Raw genomic sequence first — 14872 nt, forward strand, 5'->3', positions numbered from 1 at the left:
ACGTTTGTGTATCTTTCTTTACTTGCAGTTGAAAGCTTGCTGATGGATGCTTTGAAGGTTGCACGTGAGGCAGCTGCTCGGGTCAAAGCTGCAGACGGCGGGGTTCCTTCAGCCATTCTTGCTCCCACCATAAAGGGTAAAAATGCTGAAAAAGGGAAGAAGAAAGCTCTTCCCCCATCGAAAACCAAAATTCGGTCTTCAGCAGATATTCCAGCCGAGGAGCTGGCAAAGAGGGCCAAGGGCCTATTATTAAGGAAGTACAAGACAAGGTTGGGGGCTTGTCGATTGACAAATCGTCTTCAAAACCTTTCACTCCTGGCCGCGTATACTCTGGTCAAAAGAGATTTGCTGACGAAGTGATGCTCCCGCCGAAGGGGGGTTAAGGCGGTGAGGACTGAGCCAACTGAGTCTTGGCAGTCAGCGGGTAATGATTTTTATGTCATGGATGATTTCTCTGATGACCTTGGCGATGCCATGGTGGTGGCACTATGTGACGCTGGCGAGGGAAGGGCTATTGTACCGGTGACTGCCAAAGAACCTTCTTCTTTCACTGCGATCCCCTTAAGTAGGGCCTTGAAACTGTCAGAGAGGGATCTCAACTCAAGTTTCCCCAAGCTGGTGCTGAAAGTGGCGGTGCCAGAACAAATTGACCACTAGGAGATTGTGGAATGTATGCAAGTAATTATTGGTCGTGCTTTGGCGGTTCAAGAGGCGGCCCTTGCTGCCAGTCATCGTTGCTCTGCGCAGGGTGATCGTCTGACTCAAATGGGGCGCAAGGTTGAGGATTTGACCGCTGAGGTAGGTTGGCTTTGAAAGGAGGTTCACGATATGCAAACTTCCAGCAAGTTTTTGCAGGACAGTAATGAATTACTAAGGAAGGACAGTGAGGAGGTTAAACGCCTGACTCAGGAGAATGATAACTTGTCCAAGTCTTTGGACGAGTTCGCCGCAGAGAAAAACAACCTTCAACTAGCAAAGGACATGTTAATCGTTGAGTTGGCCAATCCGCAAGGGGCTTTGTAGGCCGCCAAAGGGGATTTGGAGCAGCCTATTGGGTGAGCGAAAGAGTTGGAGACTGCCTTGGCCCAGGTTTTCTACGAGTCTTTCAACAACGCGCTTCGCCAAGTCTTGCTTCGTCATCCTGGGGTGGATATTGTTGGCCTCAATCTTGTATATGTGGTGGAGGGCAATCGATTGGTTCATCGAATCTCAGATGAGAAGGTGGTAGTTATTGAAGAGGCTTCAGAGACTGAGGAGGAGGAGGATGATGCGAGGGAGGACCACCCTCCGGAAACATGTTGTAGAACTCCTGGCGATATTACCGAGCAAGACTTGTCGGGGGTGCTAGCTGGTGTTACTTTTCCGGTCAGGGAGTGGAAGGTGGTGATGAGGATGCCACCGCTACATGCTCGGTCGAACAAGCTCCTACAACCGATGAGGCGACCCTTGTGGGAGATCGCCAAGTTTAGTTTTATTTTATTCCTGCTTTTCCTTTTTCCTATGGTTAGTCTGTCAACCGTAGTGTTGTACTTCTCTTTCGGATCAATAAGACTTTCTTTCAATTTCGCCCTTAATGACTTGGCTTATTTCTTGATAATATTGTGCTTGGGATGTTATTGTATGTTGAACTGGGGGTGAGGACCATTCCGAGACTTGAGAGTTGACTATGGGTGAGAACCGTCTCAGTTCAACGGTTGGTGGGGGTGACGACCATCCAGTAACTTGTACGTTGGCTGGGGATGAGAACCGTCCCAGTCCAACACTTGGCGGGGGTGAGAACCATCCCATAACTTGTCTGTTGGCTGGGGGTGAGAATCGTCCCAGTCCAGCACTTGGCGGGGGTGAGAACCATCCCGTAACTTGACGGGGGTGAGAACCATCCCGTAACTTGTACGTTGGCTGGGGGTGAGAACTGTCCCATTCCAACACTTGACGGGGGTGAGAACCATCCCGTAACTTGTCCATTGGCTGGGGGTGAGAACCATCTCAGTCCAACGTTTGGCAGGGGTGAGACCCATCCCGTAACTTGTACGTTGGCTGGGGGTGAGAACTGTCCCAGTCCAACGCTTGACGGGGGTGAGAACCATCCCGTAACTTGTCCGTTGGCTGGGGGTGAGAACCGTCCAAATCAAACGCTTGGCGGGGGTAAGAACCATCTCGTAACATATACGTTGGCTATGGGTGAGAACCATCCCAGTCCAACGCTTGGCGGGGGTGAGAACCATCCGGTAACTTGTCTGTTGACTGGGAGTGAGAATCGTCCCAGTCCAACACTTGGCGGGGGTGAGAACCATCCCGCAACTTGTACGTTGGCTGGGGGTGAGAACCGTCCCAGTCCAACACTTGGCGGGGGTGAGAACCATCCCGTAAAAGAAATTGTTGGTCATGAAAAACATAAGTAAAATTGAATCCCTAGTAGTGGGGAATTGACACAAGAGTTTATTGATTAAAGGTGATGTCCTGCCTCATTAAAAACCTTTCCAAGGAAAACCCATTGGGATAAAATCTTGGTAAAGGAAAAGAGTGCAGTTATTGATTATATTTGTGACCTCTCCTATGTTCCTCTCATCAGCTGTAATACCTCTTGAGTTTGTCTGCATTTCATGCACTGGGGATTGCTTTCCCATCCAAGGTCTCTAGAGAGTAGGCTACATCTCCTAGCATGTTAGATACTCGATAAGGACCTTCCCAATTTGGGGCGAGCTTTTCTTCACGAGCGTTCTTGTTTCCAACGTCTGCCCGCCTAAGGACAAGGTCTTTTTCTTCAAATTTACGGGGGATGACTTTCTTATTGTACCGGGCAGCTGACTTTCCCTTTGAATGGCGTTCAGACGGTGCGGCTTGTTCCCAGAGCTCGCTCAAGAGATCTAGTGCCTTTCTGAGGTTTTGGCTGTTGGTTACTTCTGTTACATGATCTTTCCTCCAGGATGGCTCGCCGACTTCTACTGGAATCATAGCTTCAGCACCGTAAGTCAGTCTGAAGGGTGTTTCTCCAGTGCTAGATTGGGTAGTTGTCCCGTAACCCCAGAGGACATTATCCATGTTTTCTACCCATGCACCTTTATGTGAGTATAATTTCTTCTTGATTCCTCGAGCCAGCATTTTATTGGCTGACTCTACTAGTCCGTTGGACTGGGGTGTTCTACTGCGGCAAAATGGTGTCTGATCTGCAAATTCTCCGTTAATTCTCGGAACTTGGCGTCTGTGAATTGGGTGTCATTGTCTGTTATGATTTCTCCTGAGATGCCAAAACGGTAGATGATGATTCTCCAAAAGAATTTCCTCACCTTTTGGGAGGTAATGGTAGCAACAGGTTCAGCCTCCACCCATTTGGTGAAGTAATCAATGGCGACAATCAGTCATTGGACTCGGCCAGCCGCATGGGGAACGGGCCTAATATGTCCGTTCACCACTTGTAGAAAGGCCAGGGGGACGTTATTGAAGTCAATTCTTCTGGCGGGGCTTTATGTATGTAGGCGAACCCTTGGCACTTTTCGCATTTTTTGACATGTTCGTGGGCATCCCGCTCCATGGTTGGCCAGTAAAAGCCAGCTTTGAGTGCTTTCTTTGCCAGTGAGTTCCCGCCCATGTGATGGCCATTAATCCCTTCATGGATTTCTTCTAGGATGTACTTCACGTCACTGAGGTTTAGGCATTTCAGGAGTGGGGTTGACCATCCTTTTTTGTACAAACACCTTGTACCATGCAGAAATGCGCACTTCTCCGCACCATTTTCCTAGCTTCTTTCTAATCAGATGGGAGGACTCCCTCAGACAAGTAATAGACAATGGGCGTGGTCCATGTCTCTTCGGCGATTTCAGCTGCTGCATCTAAAATACTCATGACGATGCATGGGTTAGGCAAATTATGTTGAATGATGAAGCAGTTGTTACCTGAGGTTTTGGTGCTGGCTAATTTGGCGAGGATGTCAGCTTGGGTATTCTCTGACCGCCTGATATGCACCACTTCGACCGCCTCGAAGGTTTGCATTATCTCTTTTACCTTTTCAAGGTACTTGCACATCAACGGGCCTTTGGCTTGGTATTCTCCTGAGATTTGAAAAGTTACCAGCTAAGAATCACTGAGGACTCTTAGGCGTTGGGCTCTTAACTCTTTGGCTTGGAGCAGGCCAGCTATCATGGCTTCATATTCTGCTTGATTATTGGTGGTGTGGAAATTGAAGGACAGGGAGTGTTCCACCGCCAGCCCGTCTGGACTCTCGACTATCATACCAGCTCCAGAACCCTTGGCGTTTGAGGAGCCATCAACGTGAAGCCTCCATACTGCTGATGCTGGGGACCTGGCGATCTGATTATCAAGTTTGGCGGTATGTGTCATTTCAGCTATGAAACCGATCAGGGCTTGAGCTTTGATGGCGGTTCTTGGCTCATATTTGAGTTGATATTCGGACAGCTCAATCGCCCATGACATTATTCTTCCGGCGAGGTTAGGTTTGTGCAAGACCTGACGAATGGGCCGGTTGGTTCTGACCACAATGGGGTGGCATTGAAAGTACGGTCTTAACCTCCTTGCAGTAAAGATAAGCGTGAGTGCTACTTTCTCAACTTAGTATCTGAGCTCGGCATCTTGTAGAACTTTGCTTACGAAATAGACCGGTTTCTGCCCCTCAACTCTGTGCTCCCTGACTAGGGCAGCACCTATAGCTTCTGTTCCCGCAGTGAGATATAGGTATAAAGTTTCGCCATTTTCTGGCTTAGTGAGGACAAGTGGGCAAGGCAGGACTCTTTTGAATTCCCGGAAAGCTTTTTCACCTTCTTCAGTCCACTAGAAAGTTGTTCCTTTTCTTAGTAGGCTGAAGAGGGGGAGAGATTTGTGTGCTGAGTTTGCAAGGAAATGGGTGAGGGCTACAATTTTCCCGGTTAACTGTTGCACCTCTCTGACGGTCTGAGGGCTCTTCATGTCTAGTACGGCTTTGCACTTGTTTGGGTTCACCTCTATGCCCCTCTCGGTGAGCATGAAACCAAAGAACTTTCTAGCTAGTACCCTGAACGCGCACTTGTTGGGGTTCAGCCTCATGTTATATTCTATCAACCTGTAAAACACGTTCTGAAGGTGTTGGAGGTGTTCTTTAGACGACCGGGATTTGGTGATCATAACATCTATGTAAACTTCAATGATGTCACCAATCAGTTCCTTTAAAACTTTGTTTTTCATTCTTTGATAGGTATCGCTTGCGTTCTTCAGTCCAAAGGGCATCATGGTATAGCAGTAGTTGGCGTTCTGAGTGATGAACGTCGTTTTATCTTCATCTTCCTTGAGCAACGGGATTTGGTTGTAGCCAGAATATGCGTCCATATAGGAGAGCACTTTGAATCTGGAAGCATTGTCCATCAGCTGATCAATGCTAGGGAAAGCGTATGCATCCTTGGGGCATACTTTGTTCAAGTCTGTGTAATCAACACACATTCTCCACGCCCCGCTGGATTGTTTTACCAGGACAGGGTTGGATAGCCAGGTTGAGTAGTTGATTTCTCTCATGAAGCCAGCATCATGGAGCCTCTTGACTTCTTTATCAATGATCTTCTGGCGGTCAGGCCCAAATTTCATTTTCTTCTGGGCGATAGGTTTGGCCTTGGGGTCAACCGACAGTCTGTGGCAACACACTTCGGGGTCAACTCCCGGCATGTCAGACGGCTTCCACGCGAATGGGTCCCTATTGTCTCTTAGCAACTTGATTAACTTGCACTTCAACTCTGGCTCCATGATCGCCGCAATGGTTGTCGTTTGCTGGTCAGTGTCGCCTAGCATAACGTGCTCTAACGCTCCATCCGGGTGGGTCTAGAGTGTTCCATCCTCGGGTCGTCTCTAGCATCAAATTCCACCAAGAAACATTGTTCGTGCTCCTTCCCATTCTTGCTGGAATTCTCATGGGTGACTTGTGCTAATGCTTGTTGGGGTGTGGGTTGGTTTCTGAAAGTAACTTTGGAAGGGGGTCTGAGAGATATGTTATAGCAACTCCTGGCCAGTGTTTGGTCTCCTCAGACTATTGCAATTTTGTTATCCCCCGCCACTTACTTCATCGCTTGGTGTGGATGGGAGACGCTTGCTTCGAAGGCGGCGAACATTCTCCTTCCCAGAATGACGTTATAAGCGGAGGGCGTATCGAGCACTAAGAACTGGATGTCGGCAGACTTTGAAGTAGGCAGTGTACCCATAGACAGCCGCAAGCTTATAACACCTAGGGGTTTGGTGACAGTTGCATTGAAACCATATAATTCCCCTACAACAGGGCTCAAGTCACCGACTGGGAACCCCAACGCCCTGAAACAAGGTAAAAATAAAATGCCAGCAGAACTACCATGGTCTATGAAGACTCGATTTACGCCAAAAGTGGCGATTATGGCTTGAATGGCGAGGGGATCATCATGCCCAGGGATGACATCGCCCACGTCGTTGTTGTCCCACACAATGTTTGGCATCACATTGTGTGGTTGGCGTGGATAAGGTCCTCTACTTACAGGGTGGCCGTATATCTGGCGGGGGGTTTAGTGGTCTTTCTCTCTTCTTCGTCTGGATCTTTGGTTTTGTTAGCCCTCTTCTCACGGTCGTTGCTGTCATCTGACCTACTTCCTTTGTATTCTTCTATCCTCATGAACTACTGAGCTTTTTTCTTGACTCCCTCTAAGTAAGTTATTTCATGGCGGGCTAGTTCATATGTGAAAGCCCCTTGTCTCAAACCTAACAACAGGATGTGCACCTGTACCTTGGGGTCTAGGCCCTGAACTAGCAAGGCCTCTTTGTCAAAGCGGTTTAAGAAGGATCCGAGGGACTCTCCCGACTGCTGGTGCGGTCTAAGAAGCATCTGAGGGACTCTCTCGACTGCTGGTGTATTTTTTCAAGGGAATGGACAGACTTGGGCACTGGGCGGCTTGTCGCGAACTGAGTTTGAAACTTGTTCGCTAAATCATCCCAAGACGAGATACTTCCTGTTGGTAGACTGGTGTACCAGGCCAACGCCCGCCTGCCAAGAAGTGTGGGAAAAGTTATGCACATGAAGAGATCAGTTTCAGCATGAAGGGTCATTGTCGCCTCAAACTTTTGAATCCACTCGAACGGATCGATATCTCCCAGATAGGTGGTAATATTTGAAGGGCCTTTGAAACCCAAAGGTATACGGGTTAGGCGAAGGTTGTCAATTAGGGGTTTGTTGCGCCTAGAGGTATTGATGGGCGTAACACGTGTGTTCAGGTTATGCACATTTGCTTCAGGTGGTGGGCGGGGCGCTTGGGGGGCTTCAACTGAAAGGGAAAGAGTCGGGGCGTGGTCTATGCCATGTAGGGGTGGTGGTAGGATCATATATGACCCTTGAGGTTGGGTGATAGCTGCGTTATGTGATGGTATTGTGTAACCATGAAATGGCATTCCAGGAGCTATGGGTGGTACGGGGTAAGGGGCACCAATGTGGTAGGTGTAAGGTCCGGGAGGGTGTCTGGTGGTCACTGGCATTCCATTGTCGTTGTACATAACGATTGGTTGGCTTCTGGGCGACTGTTGATACATGGCGGGCTGTACTCTTTGGGGGACTGTGACCGGTATGGGCATACCATAATGGACTCCTAGAGGTGGGGGTGGAGCTAGGCCAAGTTTTCCCCTTGAACTTCACGTATGGCCACGTGGCGATCTATCTGCACCACTTGACACAGGTTGGGTGCCTCCCTCTGCGCTTTATTTCTAGCGTTAGCCAACAGAAACTGTGCATCGACAGACTGTAACACTGGTGGAAGAGTCGTAATAACTGCTTGCTGGGCTGGTGCTGACTGTATGGATTGCGGGGAGCTGGAATGTACCGTCTGATCCTTACCTTCGGGGGTGGTAGCTCTAGGTTGGTGTGTTCTTCTCGTAGCGACTGCCATGCTTCGTTCAAGATATAAGGTTTTGCTTTCTGTAGATCTTTTGGTCGGAGAGTGGGAATAGAAGTTTATAGATTTCTCATAGACGGCGCCAATGTACCGATGTGATTTATAAGCGCACTATGTTCCCTTCAGGGATAAGAGTCATTGTATGAGTTATAGCTCTAGCACAGGTAGAGACCAAGCTAGGAAGCACCGTCCCAAGTATGAATGCTAACAGACGATAATGGGGGATACGTATGTGTGTGACTCAAGAATTATGGGCAGAATAACGATACATAAGATGCCCTTCTTTGGTCTTGAAGGGGTATTTATAAGAGGAGTGGGTATCTGGCTGGGGTGAGTAGGTGAGGAGAAGGTCAACTCTCCTCGGGGTGCACCATGGGCGACTGACACTGCTGTGGGTGCAGAAGTGCAGTCTCTGTATCAGAGGTAGTAGTGTCTGTTGCTCCCTCTGTGAAGGGAGTTACTATTTATGGTACCTGGGGCGGTCTGCTGCTGGGTTGGCATCCCTAGGTAGGATATTTTGGTGTCTCATCTGGGGAAGCGCAGTCGCCCAGGAGGCAGGAAAGATGTAGGGCTTATGGTTGTTGGTCAGCAGGGCTGACGTGGGAATAGAGAGGGATTGGACCCAGGTCTTTGGGCCGCTCAAGTATAGGCCTCTCTGAATAGGATTGGGCCCAGGCCAGCAGGCCGTTCAGGTAGGGGCAATCCAGAACAAGGAGAAAGAACATAAAAGAAGGATCACAAAATTATCCAAATTCCATTTTATTGTTGGTGCCTATATTTAATAGATTCATAAATTTGATAAAATCTTACATAAAATCTCACGAACATAAATTTTAGAGTAAATATTTTTGGTTTAGGGTTTGAAGTTTAGAGTTTAGGGTAAATTTAATAAATATTTTTGGTACCTAAACATAAAATATATATCAAAATACAATCATTTTACTTAAAATAACATAAAATTATATCATTTAAAATGAGAAATATTTTTGGTACTTTAGTTTAAAGAGAAATGCAAAACTAAGTTAGTCCTTCAATATCACAATTTAAAATTAACTTTTAATTGGCGTCAATAATCTATATAAGAGTGTGAATAATGAATCATGTTTCTAAAGAGAGAGCAAAGTTCAAACATTGAATTATGAATTTGTTAGAGAATTTCTTCTTTTTTTTTTAAGTTAACTCAATCCTAATTATCATTTTGAGGTAAGTTGGCTTCTCACGTTATTTTTACAAGCTTCGACTATTTGAACCGACTATAAGACTAATCTAAAGTATTGGACAGAATAGAGACGAAGATATTTAAATTCTTTGCTAAATATAACATATAAAGATCAAACCAAACTCCTTTCATTTTTATTTACTCAAGTTCTTAACTATCACCGGTGATAGGATTTCTTGATTAACTACCAATAGCGAGTGCATTCTCATGATTAGTCTACATCAATTCGGGATACCCTGGTCAGAAAAGAAAAATGACGCCAAGTTAATCTCGAAGAACGAAATCATAACACTTGTCGTTGAAGGACAGTTTGCTAACACTGATATAAAAAAACCAAAGTAAAATTACAGGTTAAAAATAAATATATTTTTCAATGGACCTACACCTACCGGTCTTTTGATTTTTATTTTCTTTTTTTGTTGATGGGACCTACCCCGTCTTTTAATTTTAATTTCGTTAGGGTTAATAACTTTCTTATTGCCCGCGTCATATTAAGGTTAGATAATCCTCTTATTAAGCCAAATTAGTGGTTATTTTTTGCCTTCTTTAAAAAAATTAAATATAAAAAAATCTATAATCCTTTATTCATGCCGCCGTAGGGAGGTTGGATTCCTATTCTCTAGTTTTTATTTTTTTACATGAATGGAATACTTGACAAAGATAGGTAGGTATCAAAATTTTGATCAAATTACAACCATTGCATTAAGTCTACACTAGGTGCTTCCCATTGTTGATGGAATTAATTTGTCGACTGTATTCGAGAAATTTTAAGAAAATATCTTGGATATTAATTTTAAACATAAAAGACACATCTCAATCTCTAACTAAGGAACGAGTACTTAAATTCAATGTTATTAAATCCAAATTGATTATTGACTAGGTAGGATCACTAGATTAATGAGTAATTGATTCAATCAATGATTTACTAGTTCAACCATTAAACTAGAATTATATGAAAATATATAATAAATATAATAATAAATTTGCTTTAACAACAAAGTCCTTTAGCCTAGTGGTAAATGTTTTTGGCAAGTCCCAACACATCATGGATTTAAAAATTCAAAAACCAGTTTTTTCAATACCGGTTGAACCGCCACGCGAGTTATACTCTATTCATTGCTTTGATACTGAGCTGATTGTACAATTAGTCCGTAAAATCGATACCGAGTTGATTGTTGTGTGAATTGGTTGGATCGATCGGTTCGGTCTAGATTTTGCGCCTAGATCATGCGAATGCCCAAAGAATCTAACTTACACAAAGGGATAATTATGGTATTAAATTTAAAAAAAAAATATCCCATGGTTTACATTCATCCACTAATGGAAAAGAAATATTAAGAAAAAAGAAGAAGAAAGAAAGAACGGAAGTGAGGTGATAATGCATGAACTTCCGCCAAACGATTACATGATATTTATTCCAAGTCAAGCAAGTTGTGAGAAAGCATACGTTCCCTACATCTATCTGTTTTTCTTTAGTATATTTTTTTTTATGTGAAAACTATTATTATGTAGATAGAAATACTTAAAAAATTAGCATAATAATGACTTCACTATTTTTATTGTTATCGTATTTTTTTCTCTGTCAAATTATGAATAACATGCCATTTTATTATGATGCCGACTATAAACATCATGATACTTACTTCGTGTTGATCCAAGTAAGCAATTTTATTTTTTATTGCTCAATCAAGAGTTTAAAAATTGGATGTTAAGGATGTTTCTCATAAGATAAGCTAAATATGACTGCACTTCGTTTGTATTGTGGATAACATTGAATATCGATTCTAGTATGAAAACCAAGAACCCTCAGGCCCCCACTATTTCATGTCAAATATTTGCTAATGTTTTTCCAAGATTTATCATGTGGCGTTTCCCATTTCCTCATCTACTCAAAGTGAACCTCAACTTGCCTCGCTCTCTCTGACCCAAACAGTATTAACATGAGGAAGGACCATGTGAGTTGCACATGCATATCCTTGTTCCTTTAATATTAGGTGACCAAATCATTTCTTGCAGAAAAAAAAAAAAAAAAAAAACTTGAACCAATTAAATTGTGTGTGACACACACTCACAGAGAGAGAGAGAGAGAGAGAGAGGAGTTAATAAGGTAACAACTAGTTAAGAAAGTACTGCAGGTGCAGGTCTAGGTCTATCACCTGATTCCTCCCACTCCTTGGCCTCACTCCATAAGTACCCCTCTTATCTTCTCACTTTCCATTCACCTTCAAACCAACACAACTCATTTCTCTCTCTCTCTCTCTCTCTCTCTCTCTCTCTCTCTCTCTCTCTCTCCTGCAATGGCTGGAATAGTTCTCCTCTGCATTGCATCATTGGTCTCTCTTTTTGTTGCAACAAGTGGTAGAATCCCTGGAGTTTACAGCGGAGGCCCATGGCAAAGTGCTCATGCCACTTTCTATGGTGGCAGCGATGCCTCCGGAACAATGGGTAAAACCCCTTCTTTCTTTTCTCTCTCTCTTTCTTCGTTATCTTCCTCTACAACTCACCCCATGTGTCTGTTCTGTTCTGTTCTGTTCTGTTTTCTTCTACCCCTTTTACCGTAATCATCTTTAGCTTCCTGTTTATCACTACACTCACCACTTTGCATTTTCATTTTTGCATTAATTTCTAGTCTCTTAAAACCATTTTGTACCATTCTATGTCAAGCCCTCGTTTGTTTTGCCTTTTCATATGAAAATGTTGTTCTGTTTCATGTCTTACCATATCAAAAACTTATTTTTTTATGACCCATTTTCCAAACCCACCCTTGGAACTCAATAAATTTTTCATATTTCCCTCACAATTTTTTTCCATTTATTTGCAAAATCTAGAAAAAGCCCAATTCCAATGCAATCCAATTTCTTGTTAAATTTTCTGAAATACTTAGGTAATGAACACAATTGTTATTTGATAAATTTTTTTTACTTTTTTATTTTTATTTCTTTGGTTGTTTCAGGTGGTGCTTGTGGGTATGGAAACTTGTATAGCCAAGGCTATGGTGTGAACACTGCAGCACTGAGCACAGCACTGTTCAACAATGGCTTGAGCTGCGGTTCATGCTTTGAGATCAAGTGTGACCAAGATCCTCGTTGGTGCAACCCTGGGAACCCTTCAATCTTGATCACTGCAACCAATTTTTGCCCACCAAACTTTGCTCTTCCTAGTGACAATGGTGGTTGGTGCAACCCACCTCGACCACACTTTGACCTTGCCATGCCAATGTTTCTCAAGATCGCTCAGTACCGTGCCGGAATTGTCCCCGTCGCTTACCGCCGGTGAGTACAACCACCCCTTTTCTTCCCTTGCCTTTACCCTTCATGGGTTGCTTTCAATTTATCTCCTTTCCAAGTGTTTTCTCTTTTTGGATGCCCAGAAAATAAGTAAGAAACCTTAAAAAACTAAAACTTCTGAGTCTTTTTTTTTTTCCTTCCCCATTATGGGATTCTCCTGAAATTATGAAATTGCATAGTGAGGTACCAGCATGAAAAACAGAACAGCAAATGTTGAAAGTTTTTGCCTTTATTGTCGATGTTTTCTTCCCAAGTATCCACTGATTTTCGTGGGAAACAAACAAAAAACTCCAATAGAATCTCCTCAGCAGTTTCATCAGAATCCCCATTAAGGTGTTTAGTCGATTACACAGAAATGGAAACCAACAGAAAGAGCCATTTTTACCTTTGTGGAAATCTTAAAATCTTCTCCGTACCTCACCGAACAGCCTTATTCCTTGATAAGCATTACGCAATAAACTAAATGATCCCTTCAAATTGTAATCATATGATTTAAATTGGCTTGAGAAACCGTTAATACTATAATTAAATACTTTCGTTTGTAAACTAACTAATCATTAATTTTGTGAAAGTAGATTTTGCTTTGTAAGATTAATGTGTGATCAAATCAATAAGAAGCTTTTCCCTTAGATGACTAAAATAACCTCCGTTGTTAGCAAAAGGACAAGTTGTCCTAGGGCATTATAGTCATTCAAAAACTCGATCTGCAAATTCTTCAGTACTTCGAGGGTATCCTAGTAAAATGTGCCCTGAGGAAAAATAAATCCCTGAAAATCAGGAATTAAAGTCAGAAAAACATCTTTAGTATGAGATAATTTATTGTGAATCCGCCATTTTTTAGGTGATCCTTTAGTGTAAATAGGAGGATAAAATTAAAAAAGAAGAAAAATAACAGAAAGAAAAAAAGAAAGAAAAAATTAATAATGTGAGAGGGAGCACCAAAAAATTCAGTGATTCTGGACCATATTAAATATTTTCCTTTAGTATTTCCATGCCTTGACTTTAGGTCATTGTGTTACTCATCCTTAGAAAAAGGTACAATGTTTTTGGGCTTTGTAATAACATCTCAAAAATATATTTTGCGTAATTAACTTTTTACTCTATGTAATTTTATTCATGGTTCATTATAGTTTGAATTTGTTTACTTTAATTTTCAATTTAGCAATTACACTGAATACCATCACATATTGATCTCATTCAAACTATTTTGTGAATTAATGAGGTGTCATATGTTTTTTTATGGCACATATCATATGATAATTGATGTGTTAGTTTTAAAATGACTCAAATTTGAACATGATATATTTTACATTGAACAAAATAACTTAGATATGTTTATTGAATTAAAATAGTTAAATTCATTTTTTTGATGTATTTTATTTGGTTGCAGGATACCATGCAGAAAGGTAGGAGGCATCAGATTCACAATCAACGGCTTTCGTTACTTCAACCTGGTGCTGATCACCAACGTCGCGGGTGCAGGAGATATCGTGCGCGTGAGTGTGAAAGGAACCAACACTGCGTGGATGAGCATGAGCCGCAACTGGGGGCAAAATTGGCAATCCAATGCCATTTTGGTGGGCCAGGCCCTCTCCTTTAGAATCACCGGCAGTGACCGACGTACCTCAACCTCATGGAACGTGGCATCACCTAATTGGCAGTTCGGACAAACCTTCATGGGAAAGAATTTCCGTGTCTAAACCCAAAAAAAAAAAAAAAAAAAAAAAAAAACATTCAATACAAATGAATGACTCTCTTATTTTTGACTTGTTTGTTTGGTTCAGTTTCCCTCCTTCTAACTTTCCTGTATTTTCCTGGGAAAGTTTTGAAGTGGGTGGGTTGGGTTAAAAGAAAGTTAAAGAGAAGGGTAGTTTTAGGGAAAGTAAAAGTGAAAGTAAGTTTATTTATATAATCAATATAAAAGAGAGTGAGGGTGTGTTTGTATTAAATGTGAAAGTGTTTCTAAAGTATAATGTAACGGGCGTTGCTGGTATATTAATTACCCAGCACTAGCAACTACTCTTAAAATGTGAGGGGGCTGAGGAGGTTGCAGGAACATGTAGCCCGCAGCTATGGTTTTATTATCATTATCAACATAAATGTACTATCCTATAAATAATGATATATTTCACTTGTTATAATTGCTTGAGTTATGAATGTTGCAATTTCTTTATTTTTTATTTTACTGGTTAGTGCAGGTTGATTTTAATTATGTATCATTGAAAAAATGCATAGATTAGACTTTTACATTATAATTTGGTTAACTAAATAAGTTAAATTTGTTATTAAAATTTTAGTTGAATTGAACAATATTCAAATTAAAGACATAATTAGTTCTCATTGGTGTAACTAGTGAATTTAATTTGACTTGATTTTAAAACGTTCATTATAAAAGTATAATTTAAAATGTTAAAAATCATTTATAAAGTGCAGGAAAAGCTATACCTTATAAACATCCCCCAATAGAAGTGGATTTAGGTTAATAT

The 14872-nt window shown here is 42.2% G+C and overlaps 1 protein-coding gene across 2 annotated transcripts; it reads left to right on the forward strand.

The window, feature by feature from the left end:
• The first annotated feature begins 4372 nt into the window (after nt 1–4372).
• On the forward strand, nt 4373–14451 carry LOC133287125 (expansin-A6-like). 2 transcript variants are annotated; one of them, XM_061484678.1, is made up of 5 exons: nt 4373–4397; nt 6511–6547; nt 11480–11544; nt 12053–12371; nt 13777–14451. In XM_061484678.1, the coding sequence occupies exons 1-5, from the start codon at nt 4373–4375 to the stop codon at nt 14084–14086; spliced, it is 756 nt and encodes a 251-aa protein (XP_061340662.1). In that variant the 3' UTR covers nt 14087–14451. The 2 variants fall into 2 exon arrangements, with proteins under 2 accessions (XP_061340662.1, XP_061340663.1); XM_061484679.1 differs by lacking the exons at nt 4373–4397; nt 6511–6547 and having other exon boundaries at nt 11373–11544.
• Nucleotides 14452–14872: the final 421 nt, after the last annotated feature.

Source organism: Gastrolobium bilobum, unplaced genomic scaffold (assembly GCF_033153095.1).
Source record: "Gastrolobium bilobum isolate Gb01-03AN ecotype WA unplaced genomic scaffold, APGP_CSIRO_Gbil_v1 utg113087, whole genome shotgun sequence".
Lineage (NCBI taxonomy): Eukaryota > Viridiplantae > Streptophyta > Magnoliopsida > Fabales > Fabaceae > Gastrolobium > Gastrolobium bilobum.

Excerpts from the sequence above, each read along its gene's own strand:
- LOC133287125 (XM_061484679.1), top strand. The coding sequence starts at position 11,397 with ATGGCTGGAATAGTTCTCCTCTGCATTGCATCATTGGTCTCTCTTTTT. Across the intron at positions 11,545-12,052 it reads CGATGCCTCCGGAACAATGG|GTGGTGCTTGTGGGTATGGA; the intron begins GTAAAACCCCTT and ends TGGTTGTTTCAG. Across the intron at positions 12,372-13,776 it reads GTCCCCGTCGCTTACCGCCG|GATACCATGCAGAAAGGTAG; the intron begins GTGAGTACAACC and ends ATTTGGTTGCAG.